General features: G+C 42.7%; 1 protein-coding gene across 1 annotated transcript; it reads right to left on the bottom strand.

Annotated features, from left to right (window-relative positions):
* On the bottom strand, window positions 1-22542 carry hif1al (hypoxia inducible factor 1 subunit alpha, like). The gene is made up of 14 exons (XM_083774086.1): window positions 22403-22542; window positions 16605-16795; window positions 16247-16404; window positions 15594-15678; window positions 14529-14635; window positions 13061-13257; window positions 10549-10655; window positions 7978-8125; window positions 6883-7088; window positions 3167-3336; window positions 2799-2941; window positions 2015-2129; window positions 1631-1748; window positions 1-1220 (listed from the first exon to the last, which is right to left on the bottom strand). Exons 1-14 carry the CDS (start codon window positions 22429-22431, stop codon window positions 1156-1158), a joined length of 1839 nt encoding a protein of 612 aa, XP_083630212.1. The 5' UTR covers window positions 22432-22542; the 3' UTR covers window positions 1-1155.
* Between the last annotated feature and the right edge of the window lie 2232 nt (window positions 22543-24774).

The following is a 24774-nucleotide window of genomic DNA, read 5'->3' as shown; positions in this document are numbered from 1 at the left end:
TAAATCGAAGAACGACTGACATTTTTAGAATCTGATCTCAGGTCAGAATGGGTTGATCAGACCAGTGTGTGTCCAGTGGAAACCTCGTATGAATCAGGTCAGAATGGGTTAAAGTTGTTACACATAAACAATGACAATTCATATAACATTTATTATTGTTTGTTTGGCTTGTGTAAACCTCATCCGACTGCTCCGCTCAGAATTATTTAGAGTCTGTTGATTACAGACCACCAATACTTTCTCAATATTGTATTTTCTCTTTCTTTCTATGCTCTGTGTCAAAAGGCTCATGGAGAGTCACTGACAGCCAATCAAGCCAGAGTGAGTGGCAGCTTGTTCATTGGCCACGCACAGGTGTGGGAGGCTATATAAGTAGAAGTAGCTGCACTCATTCCCTGGTGCGTGCTCAGATCACCACGCCGTGCGGCCTCTTCCTCTTGTCTCAACCTCCACAACTACCATCTTTCTTCAAGCCTCAGGCTCAAACCGTGTGCGTCCGACTGCTACAGTACACACCGTCCACACACACCACAATTGCCAATTAAATTGCCAAACTGTGGCCAAAGAGAATCCTCTGCCTCCTATCATTCCCTATGGTCAGCCTGGCCGGTGGCCTTGCCTGCTCACCTCTGTCAGTCACTAACCTGAACTATTCCCCAGAGACACTCTTTCACTCTGACTAGAACTGACACAAGAAACCCAATAAAGCCCCAACATTGACCAAGTGAAACAAAGTGAAAATGGCCATCTTACTGTGAGATGGTTATAAGTGTACAATCGGGTCATAGAGACGATACAGCTAAAAGGAGGTAGCCCGGCAGTTTGGCATCATTTAGTCATTGTGAGTGCTTCTTTCACAGTAATATACTGATGAGCAAATCCCACAGTTGGCACCTTTGGAGAAGCTATCTTTGTTCAACATGGCCGTATAAGCAACCAGGTCAAATGTAGTGTTTTAGCACTGTGTATAGTGATAGTCTGTGTGTGTGTGTGTGTGTGTGTGTGTGATGTATGATTGAGAGATGTGTACATGTGATGGAGTCTGTAATCACATACTGTACTACATGTGTTTTTGTTTGCGTGGATCCACTGATGGCTTTCTCACTTTCTCACAGCAGAGCAGCCCATCCAGCAGCTTGATTGACAGGTGCTCCATCAAGTCAGAGCAGAGAGAGGCGATAAGTCAGGTGGGCGGGCTGCGAATAGGTCTCTCATCAGAGCTGTGAGGGATGGAGGTGGAGGGAGGGGGAAAGAGAAGTCTAGTCACAATAGTATTGATTCTCTGTTTGTAAAAAAGTGCTTAACAAAATGAACCCTACTGTCCCTACCCTGGGGGCAGTTAAAATAGCAGTGTAACAACAATAAAGCCCTGGGACACCCCGGGCAACCAAGTGTAGTATAGTTATAGTTAGGAGGTTTTCACTATTTATAAATGACTTATGCTGACAAATGTTGACAATTTGGCTAAAATAGATTATCCAACAGATCATATCCCATATCCAATGAAATGCACTGTGTACATACTGTGTATAGTCAGCATGTGTGTGTGTGTGTGTGTGTGTGTGTGTGTGTGTGTGTGTGTGTGTGTGTGTGTGTGTGTGTGTGTGTGTGTGTGTGTGTGATATCCAACCTGCTGTATCACAAAGTTCATGTATTCCTCCTAAAACAGGATCTCTGTCCGTCAACAACTGACTCTGGGGGTGTGGCTTCAAATCCAGATGGTATTTGTCAGTTTCCAGCAGACAGTCCTGAATACAGCATCGTGTTACAAAAGCCCATGAAATAAACAATCTCACTCAGCCGCACTTTCCCTTAACATAGCTTGGTTCTCATCTGATTACATTCTGTTATATTTTCTTTTTTTTTCCTTTAAAATTTTCATTGTGTTTCAATATTTCTCATTTTTTTTGCAAAAAGCCAATCTGTAACCTTGATAAAACGTAAGAAAAACTGTCAGTGGGTTTATTTAAGTTGATTATTATTATTATTATCATCACAGATATAATTTTCTCACCAGTAATCCGTTGCTAAAGAGCACTTGAGGTTCCATACAGGAGGAGGCCAGTCTCTCTCTCTTGATGTGAATGAAACCATGGAAGGAAGCATCTTCATCTGGGTCATCATGGGTTCTAATGGAGGCCAGACAAAGGAGATTTGACATTATCCTGCATTTATCCTAGGCCAGGGGTGCCCACACTTTTTGGACTTGAGAGCTACTTTCTCTATCTCATTGCTGAAAAAGATGTTGAAAAAAGTGGCGCTGATGTTACATGTAAAGTGAAAATGTAATTGGTTATATTGGTATAACTTTGCTACTGACGTTTGTGTGCAACATTTGAGCTGACAGGCCATTTTTATGTCAATCAATCAAGTCACCTTAATTCAAGTGATAGATGATATACATTTAGGGGCATCCCATGTGATCCACCTGCACAGCCTTTGGGATCTACTGGCAGATCACAATCTACCTTATGGGCACCTAGGCCTAGGCCCTCCGGTTAGCCCAACTTTGATTGGCTCCCACAAAGTTTCCCAAGGGAGTCGGCTTGGAACCATTCTTTCTGTGACAGTAGACACCTTTATGAACACATCTGTGAAGAAAGCTAGTGGTAAGCATGTTTGTGTCTGTCTGTGCTTGGAGGGATTACATCAGTTGCACCCTGCTGATGTGTCCTGTGTCCTGACATGTGACTGACATACAATGACAGAGAAAATCACATCAGAAGGACATAAAAGACTAGATCCCTTGAACTACAAATTGGTCCACTATTTTGAGAAAAAGTGTCCCGGTGACCTACCGTTTCCTGATGCCTGCGGCGGTGGGTGTTACGGGAGGGTCCAATGTGGACGACAAGGAGGGCAAGGCAGAGGGGAAGAGCGTAAGCTGGAAGTCATCATCCATGGAGATATAAGGAGCCAACATATCCAAGTCCATGTCCTCCTTGAAGAAACACAAGTAGAGGGTGAGAGCAGCAATGTTCAAAACCCACCCATTACATGTTGTGTCGCATTCGTGTTTGCTTATGTGCATGTACAGAGTCAGACCACCACATACTGTAAGTACTACAGGACAATGCCCTTAAAGACGACATGAAATTGCATTTTGAGAGTATTTAATTTCCACATCGTTAGGGAAACAAATATCTAGTGTCTGGCCTTTTCTTACTGGTGCTGGCTCAGGCGAGGCTGTTACTGGCGATGCTGACGGAGGTGGAGTGATGGTGTCGAAGATGGGGGAGAGCAGCTCACGGAGCTCTGTCGTGCACAGCTCCTGAGGACTGCTTGGTCCTGAGGTGTCGTCGTGGGGAAGAGTGGCGAAGGACAGCTCCACAAAGTCTGGGAGACAAACACCGACAGAGCTTTAGCTATGCTGTGCGTCATGTATCGCATATATATACAGTACATACCTGCAGGTTGTGCATCTCTTATCGTCTGCATCAATTATTAGGCCTTTCACAATATTATAGATTCACCTAATCCAGGAGTTCCGAAACAATGTGGTGTACGTGCGCACCCCTCGTGGTGCACGACCACCCCCCGGGTAATACGGCGGTTTTACGGTGTTATTTAACACAAGCGGCTAAATCCGGTAAACACTGTTGTAAGGAGAAGTCTAGAGCAGAGTATGCAGCAGCTGTGTCTCTCTCAGTGCAGTAACATTCCCTTCTTAATATGGACCCATTATAGTGTGATGACCCATCCTCTTTGTGTGATGTCACTGTTCTGATAGTGTTGTTCTCTGTCCATGTGTAGGAGGGGGGCTGTGCCTAGTGGAAGAGGCACACCTGACTCCAGTCTTACTTAAGCAGGCTGCTCAAGGCCATTCTCCCTCTCACTCCTTCCCAGGAAACATTGTTTGGTTTTGGTTCTTTTGGTCCTTGGTTAATGCACCTGCACATATACACTACATTCTCACACATCCATACATTACATGCACTACACTACTGATACAACTGATGACTCACACCCCACTTTAACCGTTAAATATGCTTTGGTTTGACTAGTTTACAATAAATACATGTTTTTTTGGCTTTTACTCCTGTGTGTCGTCTCCCATATTTGTCATGGTTAAGTCCGTTCATGACAATAATTAGTGATTATGGCCCTCATTTATCAATCGAGTGTAAAATCTGCCACAGATTCGAGTGCAGGTTTCGTAGTACACCCACGTCGCCACGGCATTTATAAAGTGATCGCAAACAGCTGATCCTTCCTTAATTTTGTTCTCACGTTAATAAATGTCACGGCTGAATTTGATCTGGCGCGCCCTAAGAAATCAAGCCTCGCCCTCGTTTTTGCGACATGAACAACGGCAATACGTTTCCTGAAACCATGGTTACATGAAAAAATAGGTTTCTCCCGTGCCTTGCTGCCCGCCTCACCCCCCTCTCTCATACACACGCACAGCACGCACACGCAACTTGCAAGCCCAACTAACTGGTGTGTTGTTAAACAAATAAAGAACGAACACCTGCATGAATTAAATAAAGCGTGCGTGCGGGGGGTGAGGCGGGCAGCAAGGGAAGCGAAGCGAGAGGAGAAACAGACAACTAAATAAAGTTGTAGGCCTACCCTGTGACAGGGTAGGCCTACAACTTTATTTAATTCATGCAGGGTCCCTGTCTGTTTCCCTCTCACCTCGCTTGCCTTGCTGTCATGCACGCACTAGGGTTGCCACCTTTGAGATCTTGAAATAAGGGACACTCTTTACGCCTGCCGCGGCCTTGCGGCGCAGGCGTGTGCGGCAAGGCCGGCAATAAGTTGAAGCAATACGTTGAAGCAATACGTTGAAGCAATACATTGAAGCAATACGTTGAAGCAATAAGTTGAAGCAATAAATTGAAGCAATACGTTGAAGCAATACGTTGAAGCAATACGTTGAAGCAATACGTTGAAGCAATACGTTGAAGCAATAAGTTGAAGCAATAAGTTGAAGCAATAAATTGAAGCAATACGTTGAAGCAATACGTTGAAGCAATAAGTTGAAGCAATACGTTGAAGCAATAAGTTGAAGCAATAAGTTGAAGCAATACGTTGAAGCAATACGTTGAAGCAATACGTTGAAGCAATAAGTCGAAGCAATAAGTTGAAGTTTCCCTTTAACTTATTGTTTATGGTATGCTATCCACAACTTTAGTAGAATTTTGTTTTCCAAATGAGCATAACAACATTAGCAGCCCATTATAAAATATATGCCAGCGACCCCCATAAGAGAAGATTTTTACACAGTGATTCTCAACCCATTTAATTTCAAGTACCAGTTTGACATGCATTAGTATACAGACCCCCATTTAATGGCATTTCTATCTCTGGGACCCCCAATTGTAAAATCAATGTTAATTTAACTCTGATGGTCCATTTGGTTCCATTTGTACACTCTCAGAGTTACAGACCCATAAGGGTTCATTTGGTTCCAAACTATAATTTAGCTGGGGACCCCTGGAACTCCCTCAAGGACCCCTGGGGGTCCCCGGACCTCACTTTGGGAACCACTGGTTTAGGCTACTTTAGGTAGTGTGTGCCTCCCGCTAGAACAATTGTGCTGACTTTAATATTTCCTGTGTTTTGTTTTGTTCATTATTGTTAAATTCAGTGTTGACGTGTAGGGGCTATTTAGGAAAATAAGGAACAAACTGCGTTCCTTATTGGTTCAATAAGGGACGCATCATTTAATTCTCAAATAAGGGACGATTCTGTATTTTAAGGGACGGGTGGCAACCCTAGCACGCACGCACCTACATGACACATTAAATAAAGCTGTCTGTTTCTCCTCTCGCTTCGCTTCCCTTGCTGCCCGCCTCACCCCCCGCACGCACGCACATATAGCTATTTGCAACTTTCACTGTGTGTTGTTAGTTGTATATTAAATTATTAAAGTATTTTTAATTTAATATACAACAAGATATATTAGTGAACGAAAACCTGAACCTGTGAACCATAATTAAATAACAAATAGGCACACACACGCTGCTGTTTTGCAGGTGCTCCTCCTGTCCTGTCTGTCTGTCTGTCTCTCTCTATCACAGTGGTCCGTCCGTGACCAACTGACCATGCACGTTCCGACGTTCGCCAGTCTATTTAGATTGCCTCGCAGTCGTTAGTCACTGCAGTGGCCGGGCTGTCATTATATGAATGTGCAGCCAAAACCATAGCCTCATGTGGCTGGTGCATGGGCTGGCTGGGTAATATAGGCCTACCTATATCTCCGATGCAGTTCCCACTTGCGCTGGGAGCCTGGCACGGTACATTTGGCATTCGAGCGACGGGTTTATTATATTGCACATACCGTAAGAAAGACATCGGCCTTCATGCTGTAGATTAGGCTACAGTAGGCTATACCTGCACGTTGGGACTCTCCGCAGCTGAGCTGCAGCCCTGCTGCTGCACTATACTCTCCAACGTCCCGTCATGGAAATATTTCAGCACAGACAGCCCAGATCCTCGCATGTATGCGCTCATGCAAAACACTGTTTAAATGGCTTAAGCATCTCTTGCAACATTGTTTTTAATTGCGCGATTTTATCTCCTACTAATTTCATATATACACATTCCTTAACATTTTTATTTATTTATTTTTTACATGTAGGTATACATACCTTTTATATAAACATTTTAGGAGTGAATACATATATGTTTAGATGCCTGTGACAGCCTCTCAGCAGTTCAGACAAGGCTGCTCCGCTTGTGTAAAACAGAAAAACAGCGTACGCCAGCTGAAGAGTAGACGTGACTATTTGTCCTACTCAAGTTCAATTTCAAGCTTTGCCGGAAATGTTAAATGCCGAAAATGTCGGTAATTTCGCTGTGCGCCCATATTTTGGCGTACGCACGGTTGATAAATGAGGGCCTATATGTTTTGCCATAATCGTTTGCGACGATCACCTGTCAGTGGTACAGTATCTCTAGACTTTGGCAGAACAAGGTCCTCTGGGTTCTCCTTGAGTTTACAGAACAGCTCCATAGCACTGCAGGACCTGGGAGCATCTTCCTTGTCCTGACTGGTGGGTGCTGGTGGCTCTGATTCCACCTTCGGCCTCACACCACCAGTCTGCTCCATGGAGAACACAACATCTGGCTCTTCTATCACACTGGAGAAGGTGGGGAGAGAGAGAGAGAGAGAGAGAGAGAGAGAGAGAGGGAGAGAGAGAGATTTGCCTCTCTGCCTTTGTCTCCCTTAATCCCTCATTTATCACGGTTTTAATCAAGAGACTATACAGGGTTCCCACACATTCATTTAAAAACCATTTCCACGATAATCTGGAATAATTCTGCAATCTTGTGTCTGAAAAATCATGTATTTGTTTCATGAGCCACCAAAACTAAAGACCTCCCATAATATTAAATCCAGCGCAGCGATAGTTCATTGTGACATGGAAGTCAGAAGGTTTATTATATAATCCCCCTTCATTCTTTATAATTCATTGTGCTCCTTTTAATCAGCTGTCTCTTTCCAAGTCCGCTACTTTCACTCTCATTCACTGCCAGCTAACTAACTCACGCTCCACATTCAATCAGGTGTTCCTTTTAAAGTGAAATATCCCTTTAAGACAGCTCGGACTGAGTTTTACGACCACCTTAACGCCAAACGATGGAGATGACAGGACCTTGTCACCACTCTTAACTCTCGAGAATTTCATTGTCAGTCAAATGTGTCCATAACAGTGAAATCGCTTGAGGAGTCATGTGGTGTACAACAGGCATTTACTACATTTACTACACAGATACTACATTTCTTTGGACAGGTCAGAGTTGAGTCCCTGTCCACTGAATGATGTTTGTACCTGAGTATGAAGTTGAGGCAGACCACAGCTTCAGGCTTGATGTTTGTACCTGAGTATGAAGTTGAGGCAGACCACAGCTTCAGGCTTGATGTTTGTACCTGAGTATGAAGTTGAGGCAGACCACAGCTTCAGGCTTGATGTTTGTACCTGAGTATGAAGTTGAGGCAGACCACAGCTTCAGGCTTGATGTTTGTACCTGAGTATGAAGTTGAGGCAGACCACAGCTTCAGGCTTGGATGTCTTGCTGTTGTAGAGTACTGTGGCCTGTGTCTCTGCCCACACAAAGCCTCCTCTCTTTGCCAGGAAACGGTAGTGCCTCGTACTCACCTGGCCCTTTAACAATACTTTGGACAGCATGGGAAAGACAGACAGAGGAGGAGAGATGGGGAGAGACAAAGAGACAAAAGTAAATGTTTAAGGACAGACACAGAGATTTTTGTCTATTTATCTATTTTCTGGTGCCTTGCCGCATGCTTTAATGCCTTTTTGGGGACATTTGAATGTGGTGGCATTTACACCACTATAACAACAACATACAACAAAGACAGTTTATTTCATGAAAGTGTCGGCGACTGCCTGCTCACACGAGTTTCAGTTTGTTACACTTGGATGTGTTTCCCATTCAATCAGGTCTGCTCATGTCATGGCAGAGAGACGTCGCGCAGAGATGGGCAAAATACATTGAAAATGTATTTTGATACAAAATACAAATACTGGGTCAAAAAATTTATCTAAATACAAAATACAAAATACATCTTCCATCCCCATCGAAATACAAATTACAAAATACAAAAAAGTATTTCAAATACGTATTTCAAATACATGTATTTCAAATACTGCCCATCTCTGATGGGCAAAATATATTGAAAATGTATTTTGATACAAAATACAAATACTGGGTCAAAAAATGTATTTAAATACAAAATACATCTAATTTCTTCCATCTCAGCGAAATACAAATTACAAAATACAAAAAAGTATTTCAAATACGTATTTCAAATACATGTATTTCAAATACTGCCCATCTCTGTCGTCGCGTTTCACTGCTCAATTGTTATGCGCAAACAAGTGACCCTACAGAATTGGTCTGAGCGTGCGCAAAATGGTGGTGCTCGTGTTATCATTTTGATCGTATTTCTACGACGATTGCTATGTGGATTTTATTGTTTAGGATGAAGTCATGTTTTTATTATGAACACTTTGAGTACCACCTGGTGGAAAAACGTGGTAGCGCTTGCATTCTCAAACAAAAAGGTGGGGACTGAGGCGTTTCTAGTCCTTTTTGAGTGGTGCAACCACTCCTACAACCAGCTTGCAATGTCCTCGTACGTGTTTGTGTGTCTGTGTGTGTGTCTGTCTCGTACTTGTTTGTGTGTCTGTGTGAGCATGAGTATGTGACTTAAAAATAGCAGTAGGGGGCGCCAGAAACAGTGAGAGGGGTAGTGACTCTAATGAGAGAGAGTGAGAGAGGTAGTGACTCTAATGAGAGAGAGAGATAGAGAGAGAGAGAGAGGGGGGGGGGGGGGAGGGGGGAATTGCACCACTCAGTTCACACGTGTGTGTTTTTTTTATCAGAATTACAGCCCTAATCGTGCTGGATGAACAAAGCGACCATGTTTAGTTCCTCAATAGCAACTCCCGGTAAAATATTAATGCTTCTAAAGACTCTTAGATAATCGTTGATCAGATCAGTTTTCTGGTACTGTAATGTTTGTAGATTTTGATTATTATTACAAAACATACAGTAACCACTTCAGCACTATACACATTTCGGCCATTTCAAAAAATAGCTTGTAGATCAGCTATTTTCAAAAGGCCTTATGTCACAGTGCGTGACGTGTTATGTTTTCTTGTGTACCCTGTTCTTGGTTGTACACTGTAAATCCCTGGAACATGTGACGCGTTTAAACCTAAACACCATGTGTGTAATAATAAAATGCCAATTTTGTATTAATGGTCATAAAATACAGTAGAACACGAGTTCACTCAAACACCTCACGAGAACACCGTTTGAATTCTAAACACCTATAATATGACTGACTTTGATTGTAAAAACTAAACACGTTTATGTGTTTAAAAAGTGTTACAGGCAATTAAACATGTTCTTCTGTTTATAATCTAAACACTGTGACACGTTTAAACAGGGTTACAAATAAGTGTTTATAACCTAAACGCTTGGGTTTAGTGTGTAGTTATTGTTTTACTTTTTTGTAGCATTGTTTTGTCCCCTCCTGTCTGCCCCTGTAGTCCTGTACCTGTCTTGTCAAACCATGTGATTAGTCTAGTTTTCTCCACCTGTGTTGTCTAGTGACTATCCCAGCCAATCCCTGTGTTGTCTTGTGACTATCCCAGCCAATCCCTGTGTTGATTTGTCAGTTGTTCACCTGTGTCTAGTTAGTCCTTGTCTATAAGTATGCCCTTGTGTTTTCAGTTCTTTGTTCGTTTGTAAATGTAAGTCAGTGGGTTTTTTTTTTAAAGCTCCTCGTGATTTTCCATGTTCTTAGTGTTTTCCCTGGCTCCTAGTTTTTCCTTGTTTCCTCGTGTTCCAGTGTATGTGCGCTTGGGTCCAACACCTGCCTGTCCTGAACCGTGACGGTCTTATACATTTGAAATGGGACAGTCTGCATAGTGAGTACTTTTACTTACTTACATTTTGAATTCCGGACTTTTACTTGTAACGGAGTACTTCTACATTGCAGTATCGATACTTTTACCTAAGTAAAACATGTGAGTACTTTTTCCACCACTGCCTGTAAAAAGAACTTACACGTATGTAGACACTTATTGATGTGGTCAGAGTCCAGAGCATGATGGTAGTCGTAGGCTGATCGACCAATCAAATCCTCTGGCTGGTAGCCCACTAACTCCATAACCCTGGAGACAATGACATGGAGAGAAGGAATGATGAGCTCCGTTCAGTTGCCTTAACCCATTCTGACCTGAGATCAGATTCATACGAGGTTTCCACTGGACACACACTGGTCTGATTAACCCATTCTGACCCGAGATCAGATTCTAAAAATGTCAGTCGTTCTTTGATTTTTCAAAAATGGCAGACCTACAAGCTCGTATCGCGCCACTCGGTGGCGCGATACGAGCTTGTAGATCTGCTATTTTTCAATAGATAAAGCATAACATGATGCTAACACCAAAATGGGTTAACCCATTAACCCATTTAGGCCTGACCTCGAAATTAAAAAAATGTCTTCTAAATAAATATTTTCACGATTTTTCAAAAATAGCAGACCTACAAGCTTGTAGCTATGAGCTTGTAGATCTGCTATTTTTCAATAGCTAAATTATAACATAATGTTTAAAACACCAAAAGGGGTTCCCAAATGGGTTAAGACCTGAAAGGCCTGAAACCAAATCCCTTCTAAATGAGTAGTTCAAAAAAAATTGTGCCACTGCCAAGAACCCCAAAATGATATATATTTGGCCACGTACCCCCATCTGAAAAACATTTTGTGCCGGGGATTTGTGTTAAAACATTTAAAAATAAACTTATTCAACATTTTCCAAACATTCAGAAAAATAGCTATAGCAGATCCTGTAAGTCCACATGGGCTGGGCTTCCTTGGAAGTATGACACTTTAAAGGAGAATTCCATGCTAGAATGCTTTCTTATCTTTCTTACCTTTCTTTGTAGTTGTTACGTCCCCACCAAAGAGGTCCAGGTGTTTTTTTGTGCAAAAACTCCTTATTGGCTATTTTCCCTACCATAAGCCCTCAATGAATTGCATTGCATTGAATGGGAATTGAATGGGGCTATGGGGTGTTATGCTAGTTTGCTTATTTCCATCGAAAGAAGTAGTAAAGTGTGCCGCTTGGGATATTATTTACATTATGAAGAGAGGATATATACAAAGAAATTATAATTTTGAGCAATGGAAATAAGCGAATTAGCACAACACCCCATAGCCCCATTTAATGCAATGCAATTCATTTAGGGCTTATGGTAGGGGAAATAGCCAATAAGGAGCTTTTGCACAAAATAACACCTGGACCTCTTTGGTGGGGACGTAACAACTACAAAGAAAGGTAAGAAAGCCTTTTAGTATGGAATTCTCCTTTAATTAAGAAAAATCAGTCAATGTACAAGCTTGAGCTTGTACAGTATATATCTAACATTTTTGAGAACAACTGTTCTAAATCCTAAGAGTTTTTTTAATACATAAAACGTATGTTGATATAGCTAAAATGACATGAATGATGATGCTTTCCCCGGTTTTACTGGGTTAACCACTTTAGCCTAATGTACTTCTCCGTATGATGAATCGTGAAAACATACGGTTTTCACTTATCGATCTGCTATTATTGCCGTTTTTGAATGATTTTGATTAGATTTTTTTGGTTGTTTTAGTTTTTTGCCTTCCTTAGTTTCAGCTATAGTGACATGTCCAAAATAGGAACGACAGGCTGACAGACTGCTCATATAACCCATTCTGAACGGGCACCCATTTTGGTGTCAGCATCATGTTATGCTTTAGCTATTTAAAAATAGCAGATCTACAAGCTCATATCGCGCCACCGAGTGGCGCGATACGAGCTTGTAGGTCTGCTATTTTTTTTTAATCGAAGAGCGACTGACATTTTTAGAATCTGATCTCAGGTCAGAATGGGTCAATCAGACCAGTGTGTGTCCAGTGGAAACCTCGTATGAATCTGATCTCAGGTCAGAATGGGATAATAGAATATAACCTGTCCATTCACTGTATGTGCTGATGTCTCTCTGTAATGTATGTAATGATGGTTATATCTTAGGCTATTAGCTGATACTTATCACAGTCATTACTGTAGGAGTCAGGCTTGTAGATCACCAATATTATTAACCCATTCTGACCTGAGATCAGATTCATACGAGGTTTCCGCCGGACACACACTGGTCTGATGAACCCATTCTGACCTGAGATCAGATTCTAAAAATGTCAGTCGCTCTTCGATTTTTCAAAAATCGCGCCACTCGGTGGCGCGATACGAGCTTGTAGATCTGCTATTTTTAAATAGCTAAAGCATAACATGATGCTGACACCAAAATGGGTGCCCGTTCAGAATGGGTTAAATGGTAAGGCATACAAGAATCAAAGCCACAAGGCCCACATCAATCAACACAATAATGCTGTCTTTAGCGCTATAAAAGTGCTAGATAAATAATTAAGGAAAAGTTTTCAACTTGGCGTGCAGACTGCAGTCTGTGCATGCATAACACTGTATGCATACTTTCAATATTCACATATGCGTGCATGCGTGTGGGTGTGCGTGTGTTCAGCTTGGCCTACCTGCCCTCGCAGTGAGTGAAGTGGAGGTCCATGGAGTGTCTTGTGAGGAAGGTGCTGCTGTCCAGAGGGAACTCCACACTGGAGGGGTGTGGGATGGGCTCACAGAGCAGTGTCATCACATGGCCACCAGGGGGCGACACAGTACCACTGCTACCGCTGGTACTGAGAGGTTGCAGGTGGCCAGTGCAGTGGAGGACCTTCAGATGAGACAGATTGTCAGGACATAAAATGCAAGAGGGGATGAGAGAGAGAATATACAAAGATATATAAGCTCACAGCACGTCACTGTGTGCCGCTCTGCAAACTTGTACATCAGCTATTTTTTAACATTTTTGAAAAAAGTTTGAGAACTACTTATTTAGAAGGCATTTGTAGGATCGGCCTCAGGGTGGTAGGAATGACAAGGATGTGTGAGGGAAAGACAGCCATATGGGCGCCTGGGGGTATGTCCTTGTCTCTAGCATAGAATTAAAAACGTAGACGCCTCCTTCGGCTCTGGGGGCGCGCGTGTGCTTCTCGAGAGGAGGCAAGCTTTCCCGAGATTCCCGAGATTCTTTGCGAAGCGCAGAGGAAGTATGAGTGGAAGCTTGACAAGCTTCCGCGTATCAATCAATCAATCAATCAATCAATCAATCTTTATTTATATAGCACATTTTTCAGGCAGCGAGTGCAGTTCAAAGTGCTTTACAGTAAGAGCAAAAATAATAATAATATATATATATATATATATATATATATATGTATATACATACATACATACATACATACATACATACATACACATACATACATATTATGCATAAAATCAATCTGTATTTTTGAAGGCGAGAAATAATCGACCGAAGTTACGTTTCTGAACTGTTTGTGGACAACTCTATAATATTATAACGTGTGCATTTGTGAGATAGAAAGGAGTGTAATTGAACCAGGGGGGCAGTCAGCCAGATATTTCGTGAAGCCTCATTTGAAATCGGTAGTTCATATAATGGCCTGTTGTGGCGCTGGACTGGACCCAAAAAGCCCCATAGCTCCATAGAGGCCCATGTATTTTGGTCCAACTTCACCTAGACTGTATTACCTTAATAAACATGGTCATGAATACTTTCTGCTTCCAGTCACTAGTTTAAAGTCTCATTTCTAATGTCATAATATTCTTTTTGGAAAATTATGGTCCCATTTATAAAATAAATGACCATAAAGTCGCGTATGTTCTGAGGGGCGTGGCTACCGTTACAGTCTATGATCGGGAGTCCCCACCCACTCGAGTCAAAATAAAAACCAACGGAGAAGAAGGGGGGAAGTCCCGCCTCGTTGTCTGGGCCAGCCAATGGCCAGCTGGGCCAAAACGGATCTTGAAAGATGGCGACTTACAGTGCATTAGAATGCAAGGGATTTCAGGCTTCATTTTACGTTCATGTTAGACCCGGGGAACGCTTTGTCCATATTTTTTACAGTCTATGAATTGAACCTTCCAGGTGGCAGACTTGATGTTGACGGTGCGCCCTCTGCTGGTCAAAGTGCTCTTCAGGCGCAGGAAGAAGTTTCTCTCTGGCTGCTGTTGTTTTTTAGACACACCTGCCATTAAGATAAGATATGGGTAAGATGGGTAAAATAATAGGGAATAGGGGATTAGAATCCATTAAGATAAGATATGGGTAAGATGGGTAAAATAATAGGGAATAGGGGATTAGAATCCATTAAGATAAGATATGGGTAAAATGGGTAAAATAATAGGGATTATTATTTAATAATCCCCACCGCCCTCTCTGTGTCACACAAGTTCACACACACCTTTCTCACCTTTCTCTCTCCACATTGTGAATCTCAATATCACAACCAGTCCCCCTCATCCTCATTGTGCTCTATCGCCCCCCCAGGGACCCTTGGGAACCTGGAAGAACTAGATTCTCTGATCAGCTCGTTTCCGGAGGATGGCACCCCCCCCCCCCCTGATTCTACTGGGTGACTTCAACCTATACCTACTGCAAGTATCTTCCCGTTACGTCCCTCTTATCCTCGTTTGACCTTTCCCTATCTCCTCCCCCCCCCCCCCACCCTCCCCACACTCACAAGGCTGGTAATGTTTTGGACCTTGTGTTCTGCAGAGCCTGCTCCCCCTCCACACTCTCTGTTACCCCCTTACTTAGGTCTGACCACCACTTCATAACCTTCTCCCTCTCTCTCTCTCTACCCTCCCACCTAAACCTACTCCACCCTCCGACCGTCACCACCCGACGCAATCTTAATGTAAATCGCTCTGGATTAAGAGTCTGCTAAATGCCTAAATTGTAAATAGCATATTATGTGCTTTTTAACTGCTTCCTAGTTGCTACTAGTTTTAATAAGCAGGTCACTGATTTCATTTTATGTAATCCAGCATGCATTATAGACCAGGGGTAGGCAACCTTTGGCATCGGTGCTAACATTGGCAAAAGGAGGGTGATCAGTGGCACAAGTGTGAGAGAGGACTTTTAAAATAAACGATAACATTTACGATTTAAAAAAACGTATATAGTAAAATAAAGTGACTGACCTGGCCTGAGACCCAGCATGTCTCTGAGCTCCTCCTGGTCACAGGGGTGGACAAAGTCATACACACTCTGACCCAGCAACTCCATCTGCACATGGACAATAACAAGCATACAGTATTTATCAACACAAATCCACCTATACACTATAGTATAGTGTATAGGTGGATTTGTCTTTCAACGTTACTTTTTTTGTTGTTTGATAGCTTCTCACTGCAGATATACACATAAACATATAAACATATAGGCAGTCAATCTGCATTGGCTGTGAAGGCAAAAGCCTCTTTATTTCTCTCCCTGTAGAAGCCATAGCGTAGCAGGCAGCAGCCTCACACACCCACCGGTTTGTTTATAATAGACACCTGGCTGGCACTGAGTGTGTCGCATGCTATGACCTATGACGCAAATTTTAGTTTAGTTAAGTTTTCCAATTTTGTAAAAATGTGTAGAATAAATATTAAGAATGCTTGTCACGTTTGGCCTCCTACAGAAACCATAAATGAAAATTAATTTATTGCTACTTTTAATGCTACAGGGAGCCACTAGGGGTGTGCTCTAGAGCCGCATGCGGCTCTAGAGCCGCCTGTTGCAGACCCCTGCACTATACATTTAACTGTGTGTGTGTGTGTGGGGGGGTACGCAAATAACTTTCTAGTACCTGTGTGATGCCGATGTGTTTGCTGACGCTGTCCGACAGGTAGATAAGGTCTCCTTCTTCTGTCATCACCATGACGAATCCAGCCAATGCTCGTGGATACAACGTATCCATCAAATCCTCTTCCGCTTCCCGTTTAGGCTCCTCCCCCTGCTTCTCACCTGCGGTCACGACACCACAATGGCACACAGGCATAACTACCGTAAGCTGGATTTGTGTACCATAAACATTATTATTATTATTATTATTATCATTAGGGATGTCCCGATACACTTTTTTCGTTCCTGATCCGATCCCGATACCACAATTTCTGTGTTTGCCGATACCGAATGAACAGAACCACGCGATGGGTTTTCCTCACCTGTTCTGAGGAGGTGGTGCATACGCAGGAAGCTGAGGGTGACCCTCATGATGGCGGCCTTGTCCAGGTCGGCGGAGACTTTGTGTGGGAGGGGCAAAGTGTGCGCCAGCTCATAGAAGATCTCCGTCTCCTGGCTCCGCCTACATCTGGCCGCATCGCGTGAACGCACCTTCCTCTGCTCAGAACTGCTGCTGAAGATGCAATACAATATTTGTATTATTTCACTGGGTCTTCTCATTATCCACCTTAAGAAGTTAGAACCAGTCATTATTATTTGCACATTGCCTTTTGGTTTTCCAAAAGGATATTTGCTTGCATATTTAGGATTATCTGCTTAATACATTTGCTGATGTTTCCATCATAACTCTGCAGCTCTGCACACAATCCTTCATATCTGAGTGAGTGAGACAGTTAAACATCCCCTGCTTTGTGAATTGTGGCCATATCATAAGAAGCCGAGAAGCAGACTTGTATCACTGCCAAAGATAGGGTGTTTTATTTGTACAAGGATAAGATACATACAAAATGTATCAGGACCATATGAGGACATATGAGACCATACGATGCAGCACTGCCTTGTCTGCCCTCTACTACCCAACACGAGCTTTAAAGATCTTGCAGACTTCAATAATAATGCAAAGGAGTGAAAGAAAGAAAGAGAGAAAATAAATGTGGTAATAAATTCTAACCACATGCTTCAAAGACATAAAAGAAGAAGCTGATTCTCACAGTCTGATTCTATAAACGGCCCCTATCTGTTTTTGTCAATGTGGAAAGAAAACAACATGGGTAGGTGGTAACAAAAAGAAGATAGCAGCACAGAACATTTTATTTTGACGGCTTCTAATCGAAAGCAGCTCCTCCTTCCTTCACTCCTTGCCTTGTCCTTCCTGTCATGCCCCTCCCCCCCCCCCCCCCCCCCCCCCCCGCCCCGCAGGCTGTGTCAGAACACTGTGTCCTGATAGGTTCAGTTCAGGTCAAGTCAGGCAACAGTCTGTGTTGTTCCTTCCTTCTCTCCATACATACATAGTACTTTCTCTCTCTCATCTCTCAAACATTCCACACTGGAATGCTGCTGTTTTTGCAAGTTCAACCACTCTGCTCCCCGTTTGCTCAGCTACGAACTATAAATACAGCCTGATAAATTGATAGTGACCATGAATCATTGTAAATGATGAGAAACATAATAATTAAACAGTTATAATAATAGTCAAATAAATGCAACAACTGCACAGGCATAATCGACGACAACATGAGCGCTTTAATTGCGGTTTGGTGCTGCCACCACTTCTCCAGCAAAGAAATCTTGTCCGTTATTGCATTAAGTTAAATGCTGCCACTCGGGAAATGGCTTCAAAGCCATTTCCCACGGCCACTGGCAATAAATAGGCTTAAAAATAGCCACTTCCACCCCACAATCAGGTTTATGAACAAACAGACCACAGGAAGAAGATCAATAATAATCTTCAGCTTCGGAAATGCTTTGAATTAGTTGGTGAAAGTTAATATCTGGTAGCATTATTACGATAGCCTGTGAGTGAGATATATATACTGTATGCTTCAGCCCAGTGTGCAAAACATATACCAGCAGCAACCAGACAGTCATGTAAAAGTCTCTGCAGTGTACACACGTAATGTAAAAGTCTCTGCAGTGTACACACGCACGTGTGGAATTGTACACTCCCCCCCCCCCCCCCCCCCCTCTTTACAACCCCCTCCTGTTTTCTTCCACTCTGTGTAACAGTATTATATAATTACACAAAATATGACACAAATAAGTGCTTCTACCTGACTTAACTCTCCATGGTTCATGTGTATAGGGATACATAGTGCATTAGAGGTCACAGCCCCTTTAAGTCTCCCCCTTTTGCCCCCTGTATAAATGTCCTGCCACACCTCCACCTCTTCCTTATGTACTTCCGTCTTGGGGAACGAGGTGGGTGTCTTTGTTGACTTCTCTGTATAATATAATAAGAATTGTACTTGCAAATCGATTTATACAGTGTTTGTTTCACTCTGTTTAGAGAGCCATTGCACTACTAAGAACTAACGTGGAGACGTGTCTGTTGTTATTCCTTGTCAGAATAAAACGTGGTTTCCAAAGACAGTTCTGGGTCCGTCCGTCCATACTCCATTCAACACAACGCAGAGAGAGACAGATTACACCGGTTACATCTGTACATATAAAGGACAGGCAGTCAGGCACAGCGACGTGAGTGCAAAACTGTTTTTTTCCCCTTTTTACCTAAATTTAACACAATCAACAGCCAATGAAGGTCCCCAGGAGCTCTTTCAGGGCCTTGAACCCAGTACGGTGCAGTCCAATTTCCCTGAACGGCCCCTGAGAGCCAAGGGCCCCCTGTGCCTTCATGAGCGCCAACAGCCCAATGGCTGTAATTTGGCCCCGACATCCCCACACACACGCATTTGGGAACCAAAATATGTGCAGTCACACAGGGGAGGGGGAGAGAGAGGGAGAGAGAGGGAGAGAGAGAGAGAGAGAGAGAGAGAGAGGCTTACAGTAAACCATCATTTGTAATCTCCATACAATTTGGAGAGTGAAAGTGATAGATCAAACACTCGCCGTTAATTGCTGATTTGCATATGCCCCCCCACACCCATATGACCCATGTGACCCTTGACGCCCACAAGGCTGATAACCTCACCTGCTGTGAGAGGTCAGGTTGCAATGCTGTCTCATGTTAAAATTGCATGGATCTTTTTTTATTGGTGCACATTCCCTCCCTCAGTAGGCTATAACAATGCATTAACAACGTATTACTAAAATGTCAAGTAGCATAAACTAACCTCTCCCTCTTCCACATAGATACAGGAGGGGGAGGTTGTATATACATAAAGGCATCCACAAAACTAGTGGGAACTAGAAAAAGTGCCCTTCCGGGCACAGGTCTCCACCAGGTTATCCACAGATCCGTGCAGTTAGAGGTAAAAACACTTTTCGGCCAGTTATAGCGCCACCTTGAGGCTGAGTTGAAATTGTTCATGTGGCATTTCGTCCTCGGCCTAGTGGGAATGTGGGTGCACAATTTCACAGAAATCACGCGATGTGTTCATGATTTGCAGCATTTTGTTTGAAACTGAGCACTCCTGTGAACTTTGGAAGCCAATCTTAACCAATCAGGATGGAGTCTGATAAATCTGAAAGACCCGTTTCGTTGAATGGCTCTAGAGAGACTGTGTACCAATTTGCGTGATGTTTGGACAAAATCTGTAGGTGTACTGTGCAAAAACTTGTTTTGCACAAAGCGGCCTCCTGGTGGCGCTATAACAGGCCGTTCTGGAAAGTTTGGGGCAGAGGTTCATCGTTGGCATCCAGGGAGTGTGTGTGCAAAATATGGCATCGACCGGGTTAACGGTGGCCGAGATGCACAAAGCGGCCTCCTGGTGGCGCTATAACAGGCCGTTCTGGAAAGTTTGGGGCAGAGGTTCATCGTTGGCATCCAGGGAGTGTGTGTGCAAAATATGGCATCGACCGGGTTAACGGTGGCCGAGATTAGCTGTTCACGGACACACGGACGGACACACAAACGGACGGACGGAGTGCAAAACATACTCTCCCCACATGCCTTCGGCCTGGTGGAGACAATAATCTAACCCAGGATGCTTTGTCTTTTTGTCAAATCAATGCCTCCAAGCAATGGCCCTTGAGTGACCAATGCGAGGTTTTAGAATGAAATTCGTCGATGAGGCAAGGCCCGTCGCAAGGGTAGCAAGACCACTCGCCCTTGGCGAGTGGTCTGGGCGAGTGGTCTTGGCGACTCGCCAAAAAGTCAAGTCCACTCGGCCCAAGCAGAAGGCCATTCGGCCCGGGGCGAGATGACTTCCCCTTTTGGCGACAAGTCTTCACTTTTTGGCTAGTGTTTTCTTCACTTTCAGCAACTGCAGCCTTTGCTAGCTACTGTGCTAACTGTGCATTTGGTTGCAAAGTGTAAAAACAGTTCATTAAGTCAGGTTTAGTTCATTAAGTCGTTTTAGTTCAGTATGTATATTCTCTTTTTAGTGATATAGAACAGTGATGATGTAAAAATGTACAAACTTGCTTTGTGCAGTCAGACACATATCAGATGATCCGAATTAACATCTGTTTATTTCCTGTGCCTCAGGAATGTTGTACTTGCTGTTAAATGTACAAACTTGCTTTGTTTGGCAACTTGGTCATAGATATGTTAATAATTGATTGCCTAATTTGTTTACTTAGAAGGATTTCTCACATGCTAATATGTCATTAGCAGTAGCCATCATCATCGTTGTTGGTGTTATTCAGGGTTTGCTATTCAGATGTAATTCAGTCAGTAAGTAGTGTAGCTGTACAGGTTCAATGGAATGTCCACGCATCATACAGATGTCTCATTTGGTTTTTATTTTGCCTTGAAACTCCTCCAGACAGTCACCAAGACACCGTGAAAACTATAATAAGGAAACAATGACATTTTGTTCAGTTTTTGAGTGAGTCCTTACACATTGTAAACAGGTGATCAAACAAAGTCCATAGATCTACATTACAGCAACATTAAACAATCCACAACAATTACAACACGTCAACACATCACAATGAAATCACGGACCTTTAGATGATTTACCCATTGGATTAACCAATGCTAACAAATGCTAACCAGCTTTCCTGCTTTCCTGTTAAAGTATGCAAATTCCGCTAAAATCAGCCTTTTTGTATACAATCGTTTTTGAAAATAATACTAGTCTTTTACTAACTGGCTAACAGAAATAGCAGAGAAATAAGTATTAACCATCGTATTTTGTAAAAAGTGTGTTTATTTTCGGTCCGCCTAAAGGGGCACTGGTGAATCAGAACAATAGAACATGCTGAAATGGCTTTCTGTTTACAATAGCAGAAGAAGACAGCTTGGATTAATTTAATGTAAACATTGTAACATTGTCACCATAACGTGGTTATTATTAGTTGCTTTGGAATGTACCTGCCATGAGGTCATAATAACGCAGATCACATCGATATATATAGCGCGATATGTACTTGTTTTAGATACAGGATTGATATATAATATATATAATTATTTCGGGCCTTTAGAGGGCAGCAACGGACAATCTTGGGGCTTCACTTTCGGGTCAGTGGACTTCCCCTTTTGGCGAGAAGACTTCACTTTCCGGGGCGAGTTCTCTCGGACAACCCGCCCCGGAAAGTGAAGTCCACTCGCCGAGGCGAGTAGTCCGGTATTCGTTGCAAGTATAGATCAGACTGCGTTATATACGTACGCGCAACAACAATCATACCCACATATAACTAACTATATCGAGGCAAGCGAGCTATTAGAACTAAATGAGTAAACTGTTTCACCATCTATTCTGACGACTGATTATTGAAAAATCACACGAGGTAAAAACAGCAGTTTGACGATACAGCAGGGCAGGCAAATAGCACAGGGGCGCAATCGTAGCCTACAATTAAGGCCCATACAAAAATATCCCGTAAATGCAGAAAACTGCATCCACCAAGTTAGCTCAATCGTGGAATCAAGACTTCGGTTCAGATCACTGTAAATTAAGGCAAGTTTGATCCTGTTGACCTGTTGATCAAATGCTCGGTCTTCATATTAACCGATTGGACCATGTATTATTCCATTCTCAAGGTAGCCTACAATTTAGATATATGTTTTTCTTCAGCACAGTCTGATTGTGAAAGCACGGGGGCGCGTCACAGAAAGTTGAACACAGGACAATACGAGAGGTCATTGCATGGAATGGAACTTAAATCTATGAAGTAGGCTAGACACAACTAAACGCTCATTTCTATGCATTCTTACCCTTTGACTGTCTCCTGCTTCGTATCCATGCCTACAAGAAAAACTGCACGTAGACTAGTCCTTTACAATGCCAGAGATTTGTTATTGTCTTGTCTTACAGCAACAACAAGCATGCCAAAAGGCAAGAAGTCGGGCCAGTGTTTCTTTTGGGGCACTGTCTAGTGAGCTAATTTAAGGCTTCCGGTGGACGATCTCTTCAAAATAAGAGTACCCTCTAGAGTATTGAAAAAAAGTTTAATTTGCACATTAAAACTACAAATTAAGCATTTAAATGATGCTATATGATGCTATAAGACACACATTATGTTTCTGTGTAAAAATAAGTAATTAAATCATTATAATAATAATAATAAAGTTATCTAAATGGATAAATGCTATTCACTGGAGTGCATGGACTTTATAAAGTGGACACTGGACAAAAGACGGCTCCGCGAGGCAACTATCTGGACATACCCACGCGTTCGGGGAGATGTCCTCTACCACACCCCACTCTCCGCTAAGTGGGAGAGGTGTAAAATTCCCAGCAGCAGACCTTCTACTGTGGTCAATGCTCAAAAAGGTACCGTTTCCGGACCCAGAATGGACACTGGACAAAAGACGGCTCCGCGAGGCAACTATCTGGACATACCCACGCGTTCGGGGAGATGTCCTCTACCACACCCCACTCTCCGCTTAGCGGGAGAGGTGTAAAATTCACAGCAGCGGACCTTCTACTGTGGTCAATGCTGAAAAAAGTACCGTTTCCGGACCCAGAATGGACACTGGACAAAGAGGCCTCCGCGAGGCAACTATCTGGACATACCCACGCGTTCGGGGAGATGTCCTCTACCACACCCCACTCTCCGCTAAGCGGGAGAGGTGTAAAATTCACAGCAGCAGACCTTCTACTGTGGTCAATGCTCAAAAAAGTACCGTTTCCGGACCCAGAATGGATACTGGACAAAGAGGCCTCCGCGAGGCAACTATCTGGACATACCCACGCGTTCGGGGAGATGTCCTCTACCACTCTCCGCTAAGCGGGAGAGGTGTAAAATTCACAGCAGCAGACCTTCTGCTTCTACTGGGGTCAATGCTGAAAAAAGTACCGTTTCCGGACCCAGAATGGACACTGGACAAAAGACGGCTCCGCGAGGCAACTATCTGGACATACCCACGCGTTCGGGGAGATGTCCTCTACCACACCCCACTCTCCGCTTAGCGGGAGAGGTGTAAAATTCACAGCAGCAGACCTTCTACTGGGGTCAATGCTGAAAAAAGTACCGTTTCCGGACCCAGAATGGACACTGGACAAAAGACGGCTCCGCGAGGCAACTATCTGGACATACCCACGCGTTCGGGGAGATGTCCTCTACCACACCCCACTCTCCGCTTTGACGGATTTATGCATTTGTCATACATATGAATGGTGTTTTTTATGTTATTCTATGAAGTCACAATATTTCGATGAAATGGTTCATGAAAGTCTGATCATTAACAAACAACAATGTAAATATTATACATTTTGGGGAAAAGTAATTTTCGTGATATGCAAATGTGGTCATATTCAATATATATTAAGCTAATTTGCATATTCAAATTAAGTTTCAGAGAAACTTGTAATACAAAAAAGTTTAGTTTTCATGTTAAGATTCATTGTGGAAAGTTTCATTGTGATAGGACAAAAGAAAAATAATGCCCATTAGGGTGTTTAGTTTTCTCGAGGTATTAGCACACATCTTGAATTGATGAGAATTAAACATATTTCCGCATCTAGGATTTCTTAGGACTTTTAGTATGTTGTTCTAGACACCTCATAGAGATGATCTATGGTGAAAAAAAATCTATTTTAATTAGTCTGTCTGGAAATGCTACTTTGCCTGGACTAGTGTCTATTTGTATGTCTCTAAATGTTTTGATGAATTGAACAATGTGGACCCTGTTGTAAACAAGTGTAATGCTTAATTGGGTCGTCCACTCACAGTTAACAGTCTTTGTATTGAGTTTGTGCTTAAAATGTACTGTAAATTCTACAAACTGTTAATAAATATTTCAATCAATCAATCAGTAGCAAGCAACTCTGACAAATAGTAGGCTACAGTATTACTGCATACAGCTACCATTTGGAATTGGATAGACGCACCAACGCAAAGCCAAGTAGCCAGGTGCCTATAGATGGGGGTAGCACCCGCAGTTTTATTAAAGAGGATATTTCCAGAGCACTTAACCTGCCAGTTATAGGCATTATTATTATTATATTAATGATAAATTAATAGAAAGACCAAAAATCTGTAGGCCTACATATTTACTGCTTCTATATTATTATTATTATTATATTAATGATAAATTAATAGAAAGCCCAAAAATCTGTATGCCTACACACATGTGTGTATTAT

The sequence above is a fragment of the Protomyctophum parallelum genome (assembly GCF_964188405.1).
Source record: "Protomyctophum parallelum genome assembly, chromosome: 9".
Classification (NCBI taxonomy): domain Eukaryota; kingdom Metazoa; phylum Chordata; class Actinopteri; order Myctophiformes; family Myctophidae; genus Protomyctophum; species Protomyctophum parallelum.
The sequence above is the reverse complement of the archived record's forward strand: the minus strand, read 5'-3'. Positions and strand labels throughout refer to the sequence as shown.